Here is a 23747-nt window from a genome sequence, read left to right as displayed (position 1 = left end):
AAACATACATTAACCACTTCAGCCCTATTTAAACTTTGGCTATTTGAAGAGAGCCGATCTACAAGATCGCAGCGTGTTGTGTGCTTGTAGATCTGCTATTTTCAAAATATTTTGTATACATTTTATACATATAACGTGTGAAACAGGACATTCTGCATAATGAGTACTTTTACTTTTGATACTTTAAGTATATTTTGTTGCCAATACTTCTTTTGTACTCAAGTACATTTTGATTACCAGACTTTTAATTGAGTACAGAGTGTTTCTACATGGCAGTATTAATACTTTTACTTACGCTACGTAAAAAGTTTGAGTACTTTTCCCCACCACTGCTTTGTCTCAAGAAAAGCCTTTTCTCTCTGATAGGAGCTGTGCAGGCCAGGTGATGAAGAACACACCAGAGTCTTCCAGTGCAGTCCAAACCCAGCCACACCATCTGGTGACTGGCCACTTGATTAGAGTGCACGAGGCCACTTAAACTGAGTGCATGAGTGATTAACATGGCCCCCATCATGGAGGGCAAGCACACAGTGTTGCGTCTTTACCCACCCATCCATGAGGTCAGCTACATCAGCCCGTATGTGCCCAAGGGGCGGGCCCCGGGCTTTACATACAGGAGCCGCGCCCCTCTTTGGGAAAGGCCTGATAACAACCATGACCAGGAGAAGGAGGATCTCGCGGCGTCCGAACAAAGGAGCCAGTCTTCCGGCTCCTCGGGCGAACTCCTCAACTCCCGGCGGGCAACAAAGGACGCTGTTGCTGAGCTCCGCTGGCTAGCGGCTGAGAATCACCAGTTGCTGGCTGATCTCCTATCGCTGTGCGGGGACTGTGCCAACAGAGTCAGGATGGGTAACCAGGATGGGAAGCTGGAGGATTATGTGGAGGGTCAGGAATCTTACCCCGGAGGTCAGGTTCTCGGCAGCAGTAACTATCAACATGCCCTAGCCCCGTCTGCAGAAACTAAGAAACCCATGTCAAAGAGCAGAAAGCTTAAGAAGCTGGCGAGCAAGAAGCTGGATAGTGCCGAAGAACTCCTACACAGCAAGATGAAGAAGAAGGTTGAGAGTCGATCATCCACCACTGAGCCCACTGTTCCATCCACTCTGTCCAGTCCTGGCCATTCCGTCCCTGCAGTGGAGGAGGAGAAGCCACAAACCGTCGATCCTGTTGGTGCCGCCGTCACCTTGGGAACCGGCTCCTTCGTCAGTGTGGCCAGCAACCCCATCCTACCCATGGAGGAAGACTTCAACAACACCCGCGAGGGCTGGGACTTCATGGAGGACAACCGGGGCTTTGACCCTGACCTAGATCTCTGCAACGACATATCAGAGTTTGACAGCGAGCTGTGTCTGGGTTTCGGGTCTTCCACCTTAATGGCGGGTCTGACCCGGCGGGAGAGTGGGAGCAACCTGCGTCCTCTCAGGAGGTTTGACTCACCGGGCGAGCTGTACGAGGAGGAGGACAGGGAAACGGAAGTCAGGGTGGTGGCCAAGGTTCAAGACGTGGACGTGGTAGTGCAGCGTGTTAGCCATGTGAGCCCAGTCAGGGCTGGGATGGATGTACCACAGCCAGGGACAAGCAACAGCCAGCAGCAGCGGTACGGAGAGAGGAGGGGATCTAGCAGACTGGGGGACAATGCAGAAAGGGCAGGGGCCAAACTCCCAGAGGGGCTACGCTTACCCCTCTCCCACACCACTGACACGTCTTCGTCCGGGGTCAGACCCTACCCAAAGAGCCCCACGTCACCCTTCCTAGCTGGGGTCTTCAACACCTCCTTCCCCGTCACCAACAGCCTCCAGAGCATGTCGCCAGTCCTGCCCCCCTTGACCTCTAAGCAGACGAGCCCAACGCAGCTCAACCACCGCATCCTGCTGCTATCGGATGAAGACGTGGGCCAGGAGGACAGGGATGGCTCCAGTAACAGGCTGGAGCCCAAGGTGACCACGGAGGTCATCGACAAGAACGGCAACAAGCGCACCATCACCCGGCTGGACCTGAACCTCAGCAAACAGCCGACCAAGAGCAGGTGCAATTCATCCAGCTACTCCACAGCAACAGGTGAGTTAAAGTGTCTCTCTCTCCTCTCTCTCTCTCATTTCTGTGTCTGTAACATAACTATTGACAGTAGTGCTTTTATCTCCTCCTTAGCTGTGGGAAGTGCTTGATCTTGTATTGTTGATGCTGGATTGCGAAGACACGAGATGTGCTTTTAAGTTAGGGCCGGGGGACAGTTAGGAATTCCTTTGCTGATGTGTCCAATTTAAAATGCCTCTGTTCTCCTGCTTAGGTTTTGACTGAGGTGTGCTTGTGTTGTGTTGGCTTTTCCCACGTGACAGCCCAAATTAAAAACTACCCGGCAGAAGTGGGAGAAGGAGGGAACAGAGAGCAGTTTCTTTGCCCCTTACCATCTGATGTCTCAGTTTAACTCCTTCGGTGCCACAGGGCAGGCCAAGGTCACCGGATGGATACGAGATCAAAGGCTTAAAGTTGACACAAAGTTCAGTCCCGCTATGGTTCTCATGAACACAATGTTAACTGAAGCATTGCCAATTTACCGTCTCAGGGATCTTGCCGCCCCTCAAAATCAGAAAAAAAAACATCCCTCCCAGTTCACAGGAAACTGACAATAGACCGGGTACAAGGGTTACAGAAAAAAGGGATTAAGATTTCCTTGAGTGCAGAACTTACGTGGCATCAGGTTTAGATAATTAGACATAGGCTATATCTCATGCATAGTTACAATGACGGCACAAGTGGATTTAAAAACACAGGAACAGCTGCTGAATGTCGTAGATCTGTCACTAGCCTCGGGTTACTGAATAATGTCTTCTCTTTTGACATGACAAAGGTCACACTCTCTGCTGTGTATTCATGGTGTGTGTGGGGAGGAGGGGGGGGTTACAGTACGAATGACTGACAATGTATTATGCGACTGACTGTATGATAATCCGAAGCTCATAATCCATGTTGTTGACATTATCATATGCCCAGTGCTCTCCATTAGTCTCACTGTTATTGCATTGGAGTTAACCACTGTAATTTGGTTTATGATTTCCTTTCTATAACTCACTCTACGAGGAAGAATTCACAGCAGATCTGTTTATGTACATGTTAGGATAATTGTAGGGATGATGTTCATACAATACACTATTCTATGTATTTGCTCCACATTATCATTACATCATATAGTTGCTGTCGGGCAGAAACCTTGTATTTTAAATTAAATTAATGCCCGTATTTTATACTTTGTCATATGACAGAATCAATGAAAATGTATTAAAAATAAATAATAACAACATTGGCTCCATTGGAATACAGGTCAATTTCCTGTAAAGTAACGGTGTTGGAGATACACGTTCTCTGCCCGAAAGCAACGATAAACAATGTCTAGCTTGACCAACATGCTGGCCAATGTTCATCTCAGTGCTGCAATAGCTGCAGGGAGAAATAACACAGTGATGTATGGAGCTAGCTATGCTGACTGGTGAATGTAGAGGAATAGAGAGCCCAGTGTTACTCATGTGGAGTTGATTTGAATCAAGTCCCATTGTAGTAATGACCCTGTGTCTGCAAACATGCATGCCTATGCAAGCGCCCATCTAGATAGATACCCCCATACCCAATACGCACACCATGTCATCCTCCTTTACACACAGAACCAAACAAGCAGATAGTAGTCTATATTGCAGGTACTGTATAAGCCTCCATTTAGTCCTTTAAAAAAAAAATCCCTTGTTGTTTCTCAAAGCTCTAAATCAGTGGTTTTCAACCTTTTTCATGCCAAGGGCCCCTAAATTGATATACGTTTGGCCGCGGACCCCAATCTGAAAATGTTTTGTGCCATGGACCCCCAAAAGCAAAGATTTGATAAAAAATAAAAAATGTTATATTCAAAAAGATTTGCACACATTTTCAGATTTTTCAAAAATAGCTGATCTACAAGCTCATAGCTAATATGGAATAGCCAAAGCTAAGTGGTGAAAATTATTGTGACGCTGTTAACTAATTTCGCTGGGGACCCCCTGGTACCGCCTCAAGGACCACTGGTGGTGCCCGGACCACTGTTTGAGAACCACTGCTCTAAATTTGCATTCAATTTGACTGAGGAATGGGTTGTGTAGAACTACCGTATCGCTCTCTAGAGAGATTTTCGAAGCCCTGCTTAGATGCTACTGTGTACCGACTGTTGTATCTCATGTTTAATCGATAAGTCACTCTGTAAATAACTCTCTGTATCTCAAGGGGATACTGTTACACTGAAGGCTGTGCCATGCTATGTACATACGAATTACATGCTGTACAGCCCTTAGAGTGATCTGGATCTAAAATAAAAGCCAATCTGGGTAATCCTCTTTGGGTTATCAAGATTGCTTATGTTTGGTACTGACACACGCATCAGATATTATAACACAGGCAGGGTTCTACCAAAACTAACTATTAGTTAAGTGTTCCTAAGGCTGTCATGATAACATTTTAATTGTGAATAATGATTTAATTATGCTTTTGGCATTGAACATTGGATCATATAAAGAATAAAATATTTCTGTTTGCCTTTTAGGTAAAAAAGTGATCACTGAATTTATACAAAGGAAAAAAAAAAACGGCACCAATGACCTAAATAAATAATGGACTATGGTCAAAACGGGACATATACTTAATCATTTTTACTTACAAAAAGTAAAAAAAAACAAAAACAAAAAAACATTGTGAGCTTATAAATAGATCTATCTGCTATTGTTTCTTTTTTCCTTACATTTTTTAAATTATTTAATTATTTATTTTGCCCTTAATAGGAACACATGGTCACCAAGTTGACAATGGTTAAAAGAGCATGGCCAATGATGTGTAAATATTAAATAATGATGAAGTATTACATCTCTGTTAGTTTAATCCAGCTGTTTTTATATACAGATGAAAGGAAACGAGTGTGCATGATAATTGAGATGAGCTGAAATAATTCCGAGCAGACGGTTATGTAATAATTGAGACGTGCCTACTCCCTTCATGGTTTGCTAACACCCTGTTAATGTGGATCTCTTTATTCTGTGAACTCAGTTTGAGGCTTATTAATAGGCTTGATCATGCAGATAGAAGCGTTCATGTTACATTCTCTGGAATTGAACACTGATCAAGGGCATTTTGTAAATGTGAAACGTGTGTTGTGGCGGAGGCAACCATGCAAGGCACCAACCTGCTCACGGGGAGGAGCAGTTAATGGCTCAGTGTCTTGCTCAAGGATACTTTGATGCAAAGCCAGGAAGATCGAACCGGTAACCTTCTGCTTCCCATGCGCGCACACACACACACACACACACACACACACACACACACACACACACACACACACACACACACACACACACACACACACACACACACACACACACACACACATTGCATTGTTTGCGTTATGGTAAGCAATACCTTAATCACTAGAGATGTCCCGATACCTAGATCGGCAATGTGGCCGATATGTCCTTATTTGGTCATATCGGAATCGGCGAGAACGCCAGTCTATGCACCGATCCGATTCCCCCTTTTTTTTGTTCACGTGATGCCTATGCTGCGCCAGCAAAGCAATCCCCCTTTTTTTTGTTCACGTGATGCCTTTGCTGCGCCACCAAAAGTAAACAAATGCAACGCAGCATGCGGTCTCGCCGGTGCTGCTAGTGGAGACTGGAGAGTGTCGTTAAAAGTTGAAAATGTCGGCCATTTGGCAATATTTTACAGTAGAAAACCCCACCAGCACAACAGCTAAGTGCACCGTCTGCAAGAAAGATGTTCCGAGGGGTGGCAAAAATGTCGCCAAATTTAACACCAGCAACCTGATTAAGCACTTGCAGAAAAATCACGCAAAAGAGCACGATGTTTACCTCGAGAACACGAAGAAAAAAAAGGATCCAGGACCAGAGCAGCAGCAAAGTTTGGAGGCCTCATTTGAACGACGGGAGAAACTTGCCAAAGACAGCCCAAAATCACATTAACTAATAAGCCCTGGCAAGGTCATATGAAACTGATCAGTGCAGAGCAAGAGTCAGTTGTCATCTGTCCCTCTCCATGTCTCTGTGGCTGTTAACTGTCACCCTGCAGACAGTGCAGTGCCTGCAGCATTGCTCTCCTCTCACAGAGGACAAGGAGCCAGTTATATTCACGTAATGAAGTTTACTCTGCCAAGAGAGAGAGTTTAAGAGGGTCCCTCTGTCTCTCTCTCACTGTGTGTGTGTGTGTGTGTGTGTGTGTGTGTGTGTGTGTGTGTGTGTGTGCGTGTGCGCGTGTGTGCGTGCGTGCGTGCGTGTGTGTGTGTGTGAAGCTCAAACCTAAAGCCAGGCAAATGAATACATTATTTGCTTGCTTGGTTTTACGTTTGAGCTGTATGCTGTATGACAGCCAAGAAAACAAATATCTCTCGTGCATGCACTGTAACTTGCTGTGACAGTGTGACTGTAACTTAATGAGTTACTGTGCTCTGGTCGGCATTGGCACCTTAGGAGATAGCGCTGCATGTTGAAATGTCCTTGAGCAAGACATAGAACACCTAACTGCTCTCCGGATGAGCAGGTGGGTGCCTTGGATGGTGGCCAACGCCGTCGGTGTGTGAATGTGTACAGCATTCACGTTGTTCCACCATTGGAGTCGATCAGATCTCCCCTCTCTGCAGCCAGAAGATCCCCAGGTCTGCTGAAAGCCCCCTTCTCTCTCCCATCAGCCTGCTGCAGGACTGTTTGTCTATTTAGTTGTGTAACAATGGCTGTGAAGGGCTTCAAAGAGGGCTTCAAATTTTCACGTTTAAGAAATAAATAAATAGCATATCTACAAGCGTGGCACGAAGTGACGCGCTATGAGCTTGTATATCTGCTATTTTGAATGCATGTTAAACTGGGTATCCTTGAAATTAATTTGTTTTAGAGAAGGCTGTGGGAATGCTGCTTCATCTTCTGGCAAGAAGCCAGGGAATGTAGATTTATACATCCAGCAGTTCCATGATTTATATGAAAGTCTATGATCCTGTCTCCTGTTTGGAAAGTGATGGACGAGGGCTGGGGGGACTCAGTCAGGTTTTATGTTTGTGATTGTGAATGATGAGGTTTTATAGATGTGTATAGAGGGGGAACTAGGGCATTGGATTTGGTCTCGCTAGGCACAGCGTTTTTTGATATTTAAGTATTGGAGGGGAGAGAGTAGTGTTTCATAATGGTGTCAGCTCTCTTTATTTATACGTACATTGATTAATGCTCAAGCCGTCTGGCTTTGGTGTTATTATGAGCCTCTTCATAGGCGATTTTAGCCTCTGTCAGGAGGGGGGGGGCAAGATATTGTCATATCCAGTCACTTTTGGACACAAGATTAAGTCTGATAATGATGTACCGTGCATGTTCACATCATGTATACATCATAAATATATACATTTTAACATTTTGGACAAAATAGCCACTTTTACATCAAGGTGCCCAGATGTCCCTAGTGCCCACCTATCCTGTATCCTCTGTAAATAGCAGGTGGGCTGGGCTCACAGATCAACAAATTGTCAAGAGACAACACTTTTAATCTACTGTCACCAGTATGGGTAATACAGTGCAAATACATCATCCTATATTATGAACACTGAATAAAAACGGTACTCCCTCTGCAAAGTAGCCTACTTAAAAGCCAATAAAAACAATTAGGCTAAACTAGCAGACAGTTGCAAAGTAAGTAAAACAAACAATGTAACTAATAATGTAACATTCTATGTACAGTAGGCAGGGGTCATCACCATGGTAGCTTGTGACTGACATTTTTATTAGCATGCAAAATAATTCTACCAAAACACATTTGCCTAGCCCTAAATGTGTCATAGAGTCCATTCCAATGTGCTGCACATTTGATAAAACGATAGTATGTCTACATTAACTACTGAGCCACTTAACCACCAAAAAAGAAAAATCATAATTATTTTGGATAATTATTGAGTCTAATCTGTACAGACAGTGCTTCCATCGCAAAAGGGCCACTTAGCTGCAAAGATAGGTGAGTTAGTGTGTGTTATACATCTCTAGACCATACCCGTGGGGGGATATGCGCACATGATCTGGCAACCCGGGAGCCAGCAAACACAAAAACGCTAATAAACAGCTGAGATTTTGTGTAATCGTAAAACGGGCTACGCTGTTAGGTGCACATGGTAAGGGTCAATGGCTGTGTGCAAATTCAGATCAATTGCTCCAACCACTGAGAAGAACTGGGCAGAACAATTTTGGCCTCACCATGACACCATGCACCCACGCACGCACTACAGAGGTTTGTCAGATTATAGGAGGATATGGCTATTATAGAGATTGCTGGCTTTTCAAAGGACAGTGCTACTTGAGAACAGAAGGAGAACAAATCAAGTTCTACCAGCTAAACCGTTGGTTTGGTTTGGCAAGGTACGGTAGCTAGTTGTGGATTCCATTAAGGTGATCAGGTATTGTTGATGAGAAAGGCATGCAAATGTACAAGCTACACTTGATTTATTAGACGTAATAATTACATGTTAAATGCTTCTCACGGAAACGTCGAGGATAAAATGCCAATGGAACACTGGAACAAGGAAACTTGAGAGACAAACAATATATACAGGTCTACATGATGAGTGATTAATGAAGGGCATGCCAGGATTGTAATTGAATGCTGTGTCACAATAGTTTAATGCGAAGGCACCTAACTTTGTTCAGAGGTGAGCTAACCTTTAGATTGGAGAAAGACCCAGGCTGTGGATGGAGGGTTTCCATGGATTATGATTGTTTAGTGTTATTATAGTTGTTATCGTCATTAGTGGACACTTTGAAACACTGTCTATTTGAGAGTCTCAACTAACACAACCATGATGCTTTACTTGTCCAGTTCTGCCCTCCTTTGCCGTGGTTGAAAATAGCTCCTTCTGAACAGATGACAATACATGCCTGTGTTTTTGCTCTTTACCTGCACCATGTTTTCACTGTGGTCCCTCACATGCCGTTGACTTTTATTATTTAATTGTCTGACCACAACCACACCACTACACTCCAACAAAAAGTTTTTCTCCAACAAAGGATTGAAAGCACGTTTAGCTATTTTCACAGAATTGAGGGAGCTATTAGCAATCATTTCTTCTAGCTGTCTTGTTGTCTTCACCTGATGCAATTGTCCACAGGTGCCATGGGCAATACTACAAATCTCCTGCACATATTAATGAGCATGTTACTTTACGAGTGAGTTATTCAAACACATTTTTAATATGTTTTTATATTATAATGAAGAAAATATATAATGTATATATTGAAAATAAATGTGGCATGGACATAGACATGTCTTTCTACGGACACGCTTATCCATGTAGGACATGTTGATGACCTCTGCATGTAGGCCTAAGTGTCACAGCGTGCTTACATGTTATATCCTTCACACACACATGTCAGTGTGACAGATATACAGTCCTTATTATTGTGGTTTGATTTAGATTTTCAGAGGAAAAGAATATGCTCATTATCTCCTGCAGAGCAGCAGAGCACCTTATTAACGCCTAGTTGTGAGTATCTGCTATTTTTGGCTCAAGTTCTCCTCAGAAAAGGGATGTTAGGGTTCAAGTGGTTAATGTAAAAAAAAAAAATCATGTCACACAAAGATTTGGCAGACCCCCTGTTGAAGACCCCTGAGCTAGATGAAAAACAGCAAAATTGATAATGATTTATTTACCCCCATCTGAAAATGTTTTGTGCCAGGGACCACCAGAAGAGAATATTTGTGATTTTTCAAACACTATTTTTGAACACACAAAATGTTCAAAAATAGCAGGTGTACAAGCAGCTGTGAGCTTGTGTATCTGATATTTTTGAGAACCACTGTTTTAAACATTAAAATCCTAAGAGCTTTCTGAAAAACGTATGTTGCTGGTACACGTATATATAACTAAAAATCTAAAATGACTCACAGATGCTTTCCCGGTTTTAATGGGTTAACGATGAAGAGACCAGGGCGAGGTACAACAGCTGAGCAATTAAAATGTTTGAATTATTTACCAAGTTTCACGATTATATAAACGTGAAAATCCCCTCTTTCGGGGATTTGGCCACTTCCTATGTGAAAGCCCCCTGTGCCCCCTCCAGTGGGCAGCTAAACATTGTGGGCCGTTCAACGTTAAATGGGCTTTTTTCCCCCAAAAAAGTGGCGCTGACCCTAAAATGATGAAATTCCAGGCCTGATGTGTAGGCTGTATAGCAATATCATCTCATGTGTATGTGATAAGTGACTGCCTTCATTGTTGCATGTCCCAGTGCACTCAGTGCATCAGCAAACATGCCTCAGCAGCTCATAGAAGAGAGACGACTGACTGACTGACCCAATCACATTAATCCAGTCTATGACAGAACCTCTCCTTTCAGGACCAGACATGATGGCGTGATGCCAACAAACACTGCCTCTCCTGCTCAGATCAGCTAGGTCTCTCTCTCTCTTTCTCTTTCTCGCTGACAGGGGCTCACCTCACACACTGTGATTTTCACAGGCACATTATTACACTGTCACTCAACATGTGCAGATCTACCGTGTGCACACACATGCACGCACGTGCGCGCGCACTCTCTCTCGCTCTCACTCACACACACACACACAAAGAGAGAGAAGGTCATCTGAGGGAACATGTCTGTGTGTTTCAGATTTTTGCAGAACGGCGGCCGAGTACGTGCATCTATTCTAGACGATGTTTGGCAAACGATCTTGTCTCGGGTTAGGTTGATTCATTCATTCATTCAGTAGAGCGTAAACTGTTCTCAGGCCGTTTATCCCTAGCGCCGGTGCGATCCTATCTGCTCGCTGTATTCTTTAAACTGGAGGTGCATTGATTCAGCCTTGGCTGCTGTTGAAGAGAGAGAGAGAGAGAGAGAGATTAAATGGCAGCGAGTGCAGATTTACCCGGCCTGTGCCAGTGAACTCAGGCTCACCCAGGGGTTGTGTGTGTGTGTGTGTGCGCATGTACATGCGCGTGTGTATTGAGAGAATGATCATCTGCCAAGTGGTCTCAGAGCGCAAACTAAACAAAAAAAAAACTCATTACCTAATGTAACTTAAGTGCCTCTGCTCTGTCCGTACCTGTTTAGAGTTATTAAAAATGCACCATTACTCTCTGTTTCGACCCCTGTGAAGCCCTAACGTTCAGAAGTGCTTACCAGCAACTTGCATTATTCATACTACGATGAAACACAATGGAATTTTCCAAAGGATTTACTGCAATTAATCAGCCCTGTACCAAGTGAGCTAGATATTTGTTTTTCCATTGCCTGTCCAGATGGTGGCAGCATGTCCCTCCTTATGCAAATTTAACAAACCCTCAGGCTGACTGTCAAGTCAGGGGGAGCACGTGCAAACGGAAGGTTGTTTATCATCATTTACGTGTGTGTGTATATATACGTATCTCCTATAATACAGTAGACATTGGTGGTGGGGTACAACAGTAAAGCGTACATATTTTTTTCTTATTGTCTTCATTTTACTTGTCTTTGGTATATTTAACCCTTTAAGACATGATGCTGATTCTACAAATGCCTTTTAAACCAGTAGTTGTCACACTTTTTCGTAATTCACCCCTGGTACCCCAGCTAAATTAGTTAACATAGCGTCACAATCATTTTAACCACTTAGCTTTGACTATTTTTGAAAAATTGTGAAAATGATCTTATCTTTCAATATGTATACATATTTTTAAAGCGAACATTTTTAACGCAAATCTTTGTTTCTGGGCGTCACTGGCACAAAACAATGTAGGGGTCCTTGGCATGAAAAAGGTTGAAAACCACTGCTGTAAAAGCCACTGAAACTGGTTGTGGGACAAAACACACTGCTGCCTCTGGTCAGTGGATTTCCTCAGCTTTTACTCAGACAGTGCTAAACTCTGCACTTGGAGCCTTTCCCAGACCAGCAGTCAGCATTTCCTGCAGTGGACCCTAATTAAGCGTAGCATTATCATAATGAAAAGTTATTACTCTTAATCTTTCATTGACGCGTCCCCCGCCCCCGTCCCCAGTGGAGTAAACATTGGCAGGCGGCCCCACTGCCTGCCTGATGACGACTACTTCTGTCGAACGCCCAAAGGGAATTCTAGTGTTCTAAATTTTTCAATGAAACATTCCTCCCTCCCTCCCTCCCCCTCCCCTGTTCATTCTGTGTGTGGGCTCTCATGACTGAATTGAAAGTGTTTGGCTGAGACTCAAGTCTCTGGGGAGACTTTATGGGCCTACGGCAGTGATGGAAAGTACATTTACTCGAGTACTGTACCTAAGTACGATTTTGAAGTACTTTTACTTTACTGGAGTATTTCCAATTTTCAGTACTTTTACTTTCTACTCCACTACATCTCAGAGGCAAATATTATACTTTTACTCTACTACAATTATTTGAAAACCTCAGTTAGTAGTTACTTTGTAGATTTTGATTGATTTTTCAAGCTCACAATGCATTGCATCGCGATGCATTGCAGTATTGATACTTTTATTTAAGTAAATCATTTGAGTACTTTACTACGGTATGAAACGGGCGTTTAGTGGTGCAGTATGTCCTTAGCTGAAGGGTGCATGATCTGAATGAATGCTAATCGCTACGGCTATTGTACATACGTACGTACGTACATTTTAGCACCTTTACATAACCGGGGATGAAAAGTTGCATCTCAGGTTCCAGGTTCTAATTCAACACTAAAAGGTCAAGACGATACGAGCATAGCCATCCGGTGTTGTCTTACATCCTGTGATAAAAGACGAAACGAGGACACCACGTTTCGAGATGAGAACCCCTGCCCCCTCCTCCTCCTCCTCCTCCTCCTCCTCCTGCACCTTTTTTGTTTGTTGTTGCTTTATTTAGATGGGAGATAGTAGAAACGGTAAACTGAGGACAGAGAAGCTGGAAGGACATGCAACACACTGGGTCTCTCCAGGCAGAATCGAACCCGGGGACATTTTCGATCACGTGGTCGACAGACACACCCTCCGGTCATTAGAGTTGTTCCGATACCCAATACCAGTATCGTAAAAGCTGCCGATACTGCCTGAAACGCTGGTATCGGTATTGGCGAGTATGCCAGTCTATGCCGCTCTAATGCCATGTAATTTATCACATGATGATATTTCATTTACAGTCATATTTTGATTGCTTCAGTTGATCTTGCACGACTGTTTCATACTCTTTACTGTACTATTTTATCATTATTTTACTAACTTGTAGCTGCACATTAACCCATTAAGACCTGAGGCCGATTCTGCAAATGTCTTCTCAATCCTAACAGTTTTCTGAAAAACGTAATGTTGCATTATCAGTGGTGCTCCAACCTTTTCATGTCAAGGACCTCCAAAATTATATGTATTTGGCCGCGGACCCCCATCTCAAAATATTGGACCCCCAGAAGCAAATATTTTGTTTTAAAATTATGTATATTATTCATAGATTTGCATAATAGCTAAAGTGTAAAATAATGCTTTTTAGCTCAAATCTAAAAGTGACACAGATGCGTCCAGATGCGTCCATGTCTTAATGGGTTAACAATTATTAATGGAATTTCTAATTATTCCTAGATCAGTGGTTCTCAAACCTTTTTAATGTCAAGGACCCCCATAACTCTGAGCGTGTACAAATGGAACGGGTCCATTTGGTTCCATTTGTACACTCTCAGAGTTACAGACCTGTAAGAAACCCAGATGGTCTCTGGACCCCACTTTGAGAGCTAGATTGGTTTAAATTACACGTTGGTATGGGATCGGTACTCGGTATCGACCGATGCGCAAGTTATGGGTATCGGGAAGGAAACAATGGTATCGGTACGTCTCTACCGGTCATCATGCAGCCGCACCCTTCTTCCTGCTCCTTTCTGAACTCCTCCACCTCCTTCCCCCTGGTCTCATTTTCCCTGCCTCCCCTCCCTCCCCACCATGGCTTGGTTTTTTCTTTTCTCACATGAATGCCCCTCTCTTAAGAGAATGAATGCATGCATGCATGGAGGCGCAGTGCTTGTGTGTGTGTGTGTGTGTGTGTGTGTGTGTGTGTGTGTGTGTGTGTGTGTGTGTGTGTGTGTGTGTGGCTGACTGTACACGTGAGCATAGTATGAGTGTTGTGAAATAAGGCTATGCAAGAGAACACTCATCCTGGTACAGCGTGATGGTACTGGGCAGTGTGCACCAGTGGTGGAAAAAGTACTCACATTCTTTACTCGAGTAAAAGTATCAATACTGCAATATAGAATTACTCTGTTGAAAGTAAAATTCAAAATGTGCTTGAGTAAAAGTACAAAAGTATTGGTATCAAAATGTACTTAAAGTACCAAACATTTAAAGTACTCATTATGCAGACTGTCCCATTTCACAAGTTTTCAAATGTATAAAAAGATTTTGAAAATAGATCTTGCAGATCGTCTACTTTCAAATGGCCGAAATGTATATAGGGCTGAAGTGGGTAATGTATGTTTTTTTAATAATAATCAAAATCTACAAAGTAACTAGTAAGTAGGGATGTCCGATATTATCGGCCTCCCGATATTATCGGCCGATATTTGCATATAAATTGATATCGGGAAAATATCGGTATCGGTTTTTGAAGAAAAAAAAAAAAATGTTTTTTCTTTTTTTTTTTTTGCTTTATAAATAAGTTACAGGAGTTCTTACTGTATATGGTGTGTGTGATATGAAATTTGAGCTTACCCTAATCACAATAATCCCCGCATATATCGGTATCGGTTGATATCGGTATCGGTAATTAAGAGTTGGACAATATCGGTATATCGGTTATTGGTAAAAAAGCCAATATCGGACAACCCTACTAGTAAGTAAGTAAAGTTTTCAAATAATTGTAGTGGAGTAAAAGTATAATATTTGGCTCTGAGATGTAGTGGAGTAGAAGTAAAAGTACTGAAAATTGGAAATACTCCAGTAAAGTAAAAAATATCTCAAAATTGTACTTGAGTAAATGCACTTAGTTACATACACCACTGATGTGCACACGGCACTACTCTGCTGCTTCCATGTAATGATGTGTGTGTGTGTGTGTGTGTGTGTGTGTGTGGGGGGGGGGGTCACGATGTCTGCAATATGTCACTGACTGAGTAGAACGTAAGAAAGGCCTGTTTATTACTCTGATGTGTAGTGAAGTGAAGCTGACATCTCTGGCTCACTGTATGGACTGAAGCCCAGAGTAAGGCAAGAGAGATCCAATGAAATATTAAGGTGCACTCTTATAGGCCTTATTACGGTAGTCCTGTCTTGTAAACCATCTTCAGGGGGTGATTGGTCTCTGTGTGTGTGTGTGTGTGTGTGTGTGTGTGTGTGTGTGTGTGTGTGTGTGTGTGTGTGTGTGTGTGTGTGTGTGTGTGTGTGTGTGTGTGTGTGTGTGTGTGTGTGTGTGTGTGTGTGTTAATCATTTTAGCAGACAGTAATACAATAGGCAGCAGGCTGCGTGGTCAGGAGAGGGCAGTGTCTCTCTCAATCTAATTTTAAATGAAGTAGTGTAGTAATACTACTCCTGTGTCATCTGTCTCTGTGGCAACTTTACTTACTTAATTCATTGCTGAATTAATGTAGTGAACACAAACGCACGCACAAACGCTGAAAGAGCACACAGCCTCTCTGATTTAGCCTAACCATTTACACCTACCATCCATAACTTTTTTTGTGTGTGAATAGAACATTATTTAAAGTAGTAGTTCACCCGAAAAAATAAGCATTGAATCCATGGAGATCTTATTGTTTTTGTCGCATTCCTAAGCCAATAATTTGATTACCGGCGTAAAGATGCTAATGTATCCGGTAGGAGACACAAATGAGTCTCTTTGAGTCTCCTACTGGAAATACCCCCGGTCATCAAATTATTGACTCAGGAATTCGACTAAAACAAAAAAATGAATTCAATGCTTCACAAGGTGTGTAATTGATTGAATGATGTTAATATAATATAACTAACACAGCAGCAGTTTTTGGAAGTGGTCTCCCTGCTCTTCCACTGTGGTCAAGGAGGATCTCTATTGCTTGAAAAAAGGTTTTGCATGAAGCTCAAAGCGTAATATCTCCCCAGCCTAAGCCCAGGGCTTAATTCCGTCTTAGCTCAGCAGTCGGCAGTAGAAATGTTCGAATGCCTGGTACGTAGGAGTAGGACATGCTGTAAATCTTATGGACTGCATCTTTAAGTATGGTAATACTGTTTGTAGGCTAATGCTTCACAGACATGTTAATAACTCATTGGATCATGACGGCTGTGTTACTGAGACTGAGGAGGGTTAGCTACTCTAGTCTAAGTGCAGTTAAAAATAGCTATCGGTTCTCAAGGGTGCAGCAAAATAGGTGACGCCTGCATTCTACCTCCAGGCCTCCACCCAGTTTAATTTTCCATACAGGTGACTCCTTGTTACAATTATAATGCTTCTATCTTAATCTCTATAATTATATGATGTTACATTGATGTGCAATGTATGATCTGTCCTGGCACAACATAGAGCATTAATTAACCACTTAAACCCTTTGTACTTAGTTCCCCACTCCTTTTGTCCCTCTACACTTACACACTATACTGAAAATAGCCAATCTACAAGCTCAAAATGTGATGCGTTGTGAGCTATTTTCTCTTCTCCAAAAATAGCAATCTACAAGCTCACAATGCAACGCGGTGTGTGAGCTTGTAGATCGAGTGTTTCCGCTGAATGTTTACCACAGAATACGGACGCTAAGGTTCAGGTGATTCATACTGTGTGTCTTGTTATTGTTGTCACGATACTGGCATTTCTAACTATACTGGCATATCAAACTGTAAACAGTCTCAGTGTAGTGAATGTAATAGTTTCATAGTTCAAGTAGGTACAACACCTTGAAACATATCGATATTCAATACTATTTTCGATAGCCTACCACAGAGAATACGTCATACGATTTTAGATCTTTTAAAAGGCTGTGAGTGTGTCGTTTTCGTTGCAGAAAGAATCTCCTGGTACTATAAGAGAAAGGTCACACCTTTTTACGTTTTTCTTCTTTCTTTTTTCTTTTTAGATTAGGCCTTTAAAAGTAACTGTATTATCTAATTAACATTAAGTAAAGTTAATGAAGAGCCGAGAGAGCATGCTATTGATAGTATCGATACGGTGGGAAATGAGTATTCAGTATATCGTCTCTGTCGGGTGGAAACCTCATTATTCAGGATTCAAATTCAAAGGTATCAAAAGTATCAGATCTACAAGCTCAAAATGTGCCGCTTCGCGCCGCGTTTCGAGCTTGTGGATCTGATACTTTTGATGCTTTTGTGTGACGCTGTTAGTATGATCAAGTAGGGTGTTAATTTACGAAAAACAGCTAAAACATGGAGATGGCAGGTTTCTGCCCGACAGAGACAATAATGGATATGTATTGAAACAGATATTTTTGGCAATACTTGTGTGTGTGTGTGTGTTTCTGTGTAGAGGATTCCCTCCTGCGTCAAGAAGACATCTGGACGTTGGATGGAGATGAGCTCCAGGAGCCGCTGTCCAGAGTCCCTCGCCCCGACCACCTGGACTTCCTACGCATCACGCCGCCCGAGGATGACATCATCGGAGACTCGCCCTACTACCCCAAACTGGAGTGCACGGTGAGAACACACACACACACACACACACACACACACACACACACACACACACACACACACACACACACACACACACACACACGCACGTTTGTATACTTGTGAGGACATCAACATTTTGAAAATGGCAGAAAATAGCCAAAACAATAGCTGAAAAAATGCTCATCTGCTGTTTTTGGTGCATGACACCAGTGTTCAACAAGTCAGGCATAACGCTAAGTTCAACCTGAATGTTTACCCATTACTTTTTTTTTCTTTTTTTGTTGTACTATATAACAATAATTTCTCTTGTGAGTAACTAGAAAATGGTCCTCACAATGTGTATTTCTCAAATAATACTATGCTATACTTGTGTCGTTTGGCCCTCACAAATATAGTAATGCAAGCGCACGCACGCGCACACACACACACACACACACACACACACACACACACACACACACACACACACACACACACACACACACACACACACACACACACACACACACACACACACACACACACACACACACACACACACACACACGCGTTTCTGAAAACTCTTAGGATTTAGAACAGTGGTTTAGAACACGGTTCTCAAAAAAAAATAGAAGCTGATCTACAGGCTCACAGCGTGTCACGTGTGATATGTGTGTTATATATATATATATACATATAGCTAGCTAGCTAAAATCTAAAATGACACAGATGCTTTCCCAGATTGAAGGGGTTAAATATAATAATATTAGCAGTAGTTTTCCTTTCAGACTCAGAGCAGTGTAGCCCAACACTTCCTCCCCTGGGGGAGCGTGTCTCGTTAGCGTTTCACTCCACTGAAGCATTTAACCACCTGATCATGGATTCTAAAGAGTTTTTATTAACAGATCAAGGATTCCAATCCGTGGACCATGGCTGTGGACGAGCCAGGACTGGCTTAAAGGGATATTTCACTTTCAAACATGTTTGGGGTCATTTTATCAGACACACCCCCTTCCTACTGTATACAAACCCATGGTAACTTCAAACTCCATTTTAACCATGATAGATTAATCGAAAACACCCGTCCTTGGTTCTGGTGACTCATACTGCCCTCCTAATACGTGAGGGGGGCATGTTTTTTCGATTACTTTTTTCATACATTCTCCCAAAAAATTAAATCACGCATTAGAAAAACAATATCAGTCACCAGAACCAAGGACGGGTGTTTTCGATTAATCTATCATGAAATGGAGTTTGGAGTTACAATGTGTTTGTATAGGAATGGGATATCAAATATCTAAACACTGAATCAAGCAACTTAAAAACTGTCTGGGGTGCTCACAGATGCTCACTTTCAAACATGTTTGAAAGTGAAATGTCCCTTTTAAGCCATTAAGAGCTGGAACGCATCTGTTTAATTTTTTGATATGAGCTAAAAAAGCATTATATTATTATATAGAATATTTATATATTCTTTTAAAGCAAACACTTTTAACTCAAATATTTGCTTCTGGGGGTCCCTGGAACAAAATATTTTGAGATGGGGGGGTCTGGCGGTCCGCGGCCAAATACATATAATTTTGGGGGTCCTTGACATGAAAAGGTTTGAGCACCACTGATATAGAAACATAGGTTTTTCAGAAAACTGTTTGGATTTAGAAGACATTAGTAAGAATCGGCCTCAGGCCTTAATGGGTTATGTGATTATTAGTAATTTTGTGTTGCCTTGTCAGTGTTATTGAGCTGACTCTTTCAATGACACAAAAGCAAACAACTGGCTACAGGGCATGTGACATAACATAATAATCCTGTGTGTCCTCTGCCTTCCAAGCAAACGGGTAGAGATTACCACGCTTTGTTGGTTTGATGTCTCCAGGTGTTTGTACCAATCACTGAGGCAAATAAACAGGCAAAGGCTGACATTGAGGCCTTTTTTTACTGCTTGATCAGCACTTCTTGCACAGACAAGTCAGGAACTCCCTCCAGCTGCTAGAGGCCTTTACACGCACGGACAAAAGGTTATCCGGACCACACTAAGTCGCATTTTGAGCAATGAGTTTGACACCCCTGCTCTCGCACGAGCATCAACTCCTGTTTAAAGCTGCATTCAAATATCATCATATACTTCTACAGCTTATAACTTCATGTAACTAGGAAGGCACCATTTTCCCACGTTTGAGGTTCCAGCCAAGACGTTCATAACGGGATGAATAAAGCAGCATTCACAAGACTAAAACAGATCTGTGAATCTAACCAATACAGCCCTATAACCAAACTCTGAATATACCAAAGCTGTACCAAAGATGTACATGTGCGTCATCTCATCTCCGACAGCAACCTTTTCAGAGTCACTCTGCAAAACCAAATTCAACATTACAGATGTGTGTCTGGATTGGACATGCGCCCAGAATGGAAACTACAGCAATACCCAAAGTTGCATTACATTAGACCATTGAGAGAAAGCTACAACACCACCAACAACACTGGGGAAGCATGGAGAAAAAGACCAGAGACAGACAGAAATGGAGGGACTTGGGGGCGCAGGGGTGGCGCAGGGGGGAAATTCCTGTCCACCACCGTGGAGATTAAGGGCCCTATCTTGCCCTTATCCATAAACTTATTACGCATTTTTTACTATTTTGAAAAACATTTTAAAATAGTTCAACTAGCCGATCTACATCGACACGTCGTGAGCTTGTAGAGCGGCTATTTGAACAATTTGAAAATGTTTTTCAAAATACTAAAAAAATGGCAACGTTTAGGGCTAAGGGTTTGAGTCCTCCACGGTGCCTCTGGCTTGGCAGAGTGTCCAGACTGACTTCTGCAGCACCATGAAAGAGTAGCCTTGTCCTCTTGTGTCACCTGGTAGAAAGAGGACGCAAACCATTACAGTTGCGCTCTCTCTCTCCTTGGCTCTATCCTGCAATCTGGGTTAGGCTTTGATGCTTATAGCTGTCTACCTGGGTGTGGTTGTGTGTATCAGCGTCTCAAAGCATTGTGTTTGCAACAGACAATACCTGTCCGTCCTCTCTAACCTTCAACACATCAATCTCACAGACGAGAGAATGAAAGCTCTCATGTCATGTCTCTCGTGACGCGTCGAACGCGATTATAAACAAATCGTAAATTTGTCAACAGTTGCGTACCAGCCTGTGGCGGGGCTCCATTGTCACTGTCACGATGACATTCGTTTTCATGACGTGTCTTTCTGAGGAATGCACTTCCTCTATGGTATTCTATTGTATTATACTGCTGCTATTGTATTTTTTCCCCCAGAGCAACAGCTCCCTAGATAAAGGGACATATATGATGACCTATGTTATACTTTGTTGTATGATAGCCAGTTTACAAGCTCACAACACGTCGTATCACAGTGCGTTGTGAAATTGTAGATTATATTTTATATTTTCTGAAATAAGTTTTGATGAAAAAAAGCCTATATAATGACATGCCCCAAATATTGATGCTAGGTTGAAAGTGGTTGAATGTCCAGTTTGCAAATGATTGGCCTCTATCTAGTCTGAGTCCATTTGTTACACAGTTCAGTGTGTAGCTGTTAATGGCTGTCTTGTCTGTCAGCAGTGGTAACCTTCGACCTCTTTCTAGTGCATTCCGGCTAATCTGGCCTCTAAAGGGGATTACACATACAATGTGTATGAAATACCACTATACTCTTACATAACATACTTATTGTTCAGCTCTAGAGTCCCCCTGACTATCGGATTAGCTATAAATTCTATAAAGTCTAGCTGACAAAATAATCACTGCTGACTAAGTAAATATAATGTATAATAGAAAGGACATTTTTGAATTTAAAATTATGCAACTAATTAAGGACATTAAAGAAAATAAACAAAGTCTCTCAGGATATCTTCTTTGAAATGTGCTCTGGATTGTGGACTGTGGAGACCATTGGTCACGTCAAATCGGCCAGCTTAAAGGAATGCATTTAGGAGTGACCTTTGGTTGCTATGGGCAACCATGGCCCGTACAGGGTTAGAAACACAACATGAGAGTGCATGATTACAACCTGTAGTTTGCAGATATGGCTAGTCTTTCAGCTGATTAATGATGGGGCAAATGCTGCTTGAAATGGCACATACTGTATTTCCCCATAGAAGCCTCTTGGATTCTCTTTTTCATTCCATATTGACTGTGAGGTGTCTTGTGTCTCGTCACAGACTGTTTTGATTTAGTAATCCTCTGTTGTGAGCTAAACGCTCACCTCCACGGACAACACATGGCGTCAGAAACGCATCTATGCTTACACAGTTTAAGAGTGATTAAGTATAGTTATGAGATTATGCACTGATAACTGGGGATTTGGATCAATTCTCATGCATAATTACAACACAGGCAAAACCTCTTTGGAAGTCTTTTGAAATTTTCCAATTTAAGTTGAAAGGATTTTCATCCTGTGCTTATATTGTAGACACGGTTTCACAGTTTGCAAACGAAACGCAGTGAAACACAGCCCTCATATCATTTCTTTTTTCAATGTCAGTTTGCAATTTTTTAATCTAATAAACAGCAAAGATTGTAATATATTCATTATGTCATTTGTTACAATTTACCTTCAACACTGGTTCACCCAAAAAGACAGTAAGTCTACCGCATAATGAGATACATACAGTATACTCATTAATATGAGCGGTTCAGAATGTGATTTATTGCGTCCTGCATGCGGCCTGACTGAACTGCAGACCACACGATGTTTTAGCGTTGACGATGGTAGCTAGACTAGACTGTAGCCAGAGTCAGACTGTGACTAATCACAGTAGTCTAAACTCTAAACCCTGTGGGTTGTGATTTTACTAATCTCTGTTGTGATCCTACAAGCTCTCCTCTATTGAAGGCGGTGACTGCTCATTCACTTGATCTGAAGTTCATCTGTCACACGACGTGTTCTTAAGTTTATTAAGCACACAGAGAATTATGTACATTTTGCACAAGCCACTGCCCACTATTCATGACTGCAAGCTATGTGAGTCATAACTGACACAGAAGTCGTCAAAATGTGTGATATAGAAATAGGAATAGTTGGAAAACATGATGATCCAGCAAGCAGATTGTACTTACAGGCCCAAGTTGACAGCCTCTATACTTGGGCCTGCAGTGTCTTCATAAAGGAGAGCATTTGATGTCAGAAAAAAATCATTCTATATGCTTACATAGTTTAACCACTTAAAAACAATATACTTTGTTAACCGGAGACTCCCAGGGGTCTATACTTGGTCCCCAACTTTTTTCCCTCCAGTCCACAACTAATCTCTTTGCCTAAAATAGGAGATTTTCAAGCTCACAACGCGTCACAACACAGCGAATTCGCTGTGTTGTGACCTATACTTAACATGTTCGCCTATTATGACATGCCCAAAATAGGGACGCTTGGGTTCATGTGGTTTAGACTCAGAGTGATTAAGTATAGTTATGAGATTATGCACAGATACAAGGATGCGGGTCAAGCCTCGCAAATAATTACAACACAGTGTTGTAACTGCTCACCAGCGTTGCCAGATTTTGCGAGAGTAATAAGCAACCAGGTCTATGAAAACAAGCCCAAAAGAAGCGGTTAAGACAAAAGTTGCTGATCTACAAGCTCACAACGCTTCGCGATATGACGTGTTATGAGCTTGTAGATCTGCTATTTTCAAAAAATCTTGGGGAAAAAAGTGCAAAATGTAAAATATTTTGGAAACATTTTAACAACACAAATCTGGTACGGGGGTCCCTGGTACAATTTTTTTTCAGATGGGGATACACGGACAATTACATATTCATTTGGGGGTGTTGACATGAAAATGTTTGAAAACTACTGGTTTACAGACAACATTATAAGAAGGAAGCCCAAATAAGCAACTACACTTTCAGAAACAACCCCAATAAACCACAACCCACAACTACCAATATTTACAAGCAACTTTACAGAAAAACAACCCCGCTTATAATAAGCGAACATGGCAACACTGCTGCTCACCACTGAGCCCTTAAGCAGTTGTGGGCCGGGCTGTATATGGCTTAACTCCACCTCTGTGTTTACATTGCACAAAGGCAGCACAGCGCCGAGAGTGTTCACCTGAGGAAGCCATTATGAGGAAGTGAACCGTAGTAACCAGACACCTGTGGTGCCTTCCCCTCGTAGCTCCCTCCCAGGCAGGGTGGGACAGGGGCGGGCCCAGACCGGATCGACCAGTGAGACGCGCACTTTA

The 23747-nt window shown here is 42.3% G+C and overlaps 1 protein-coding gene across 1 annotated transcript; it reads left to right on the top strand.

Moving 5' to 3' along the window:
- Window positions 1-500: 500 nt before the first annotated feature.
- LOC311036106 (uncharacterized protein) lies at window positions 501-23734 on the top strand (the record flags this gene model as incomplete). The annotated part of the gene is made up of 3 exons (XM_084044628.1): window positions 501-2058; window positions 17414-17580; window positions 23681-23734. 3 exons carry the CDS (start codon window positions 501-503, stop codon window positions 23732-23734), a joined length of 1779 nt encoding a protein of 592 aa, XP_083900754.1.
- Between the last annotated feature and the right edge of the window lie 13 nt (window positions 23735-23747).

Source organism: Gymnoscopelus microlampas (assembly GCF_963454915.1).
Source record: "Gymnoscopelus microlampas genome assembly, chromosome: 20".
Classification (NCBI taxonomy): Eukaryota; Metazoa; Chordata; class Actinopteri; order Myctophiformes; family Myctophidae; genus Gymnoscopelus; species Gymnoscopelus microlampas.
Note: the sequence above shows the minus strand (reverse complement) of the source record. Positions and strands in the feature narration are given on the sequence as shown.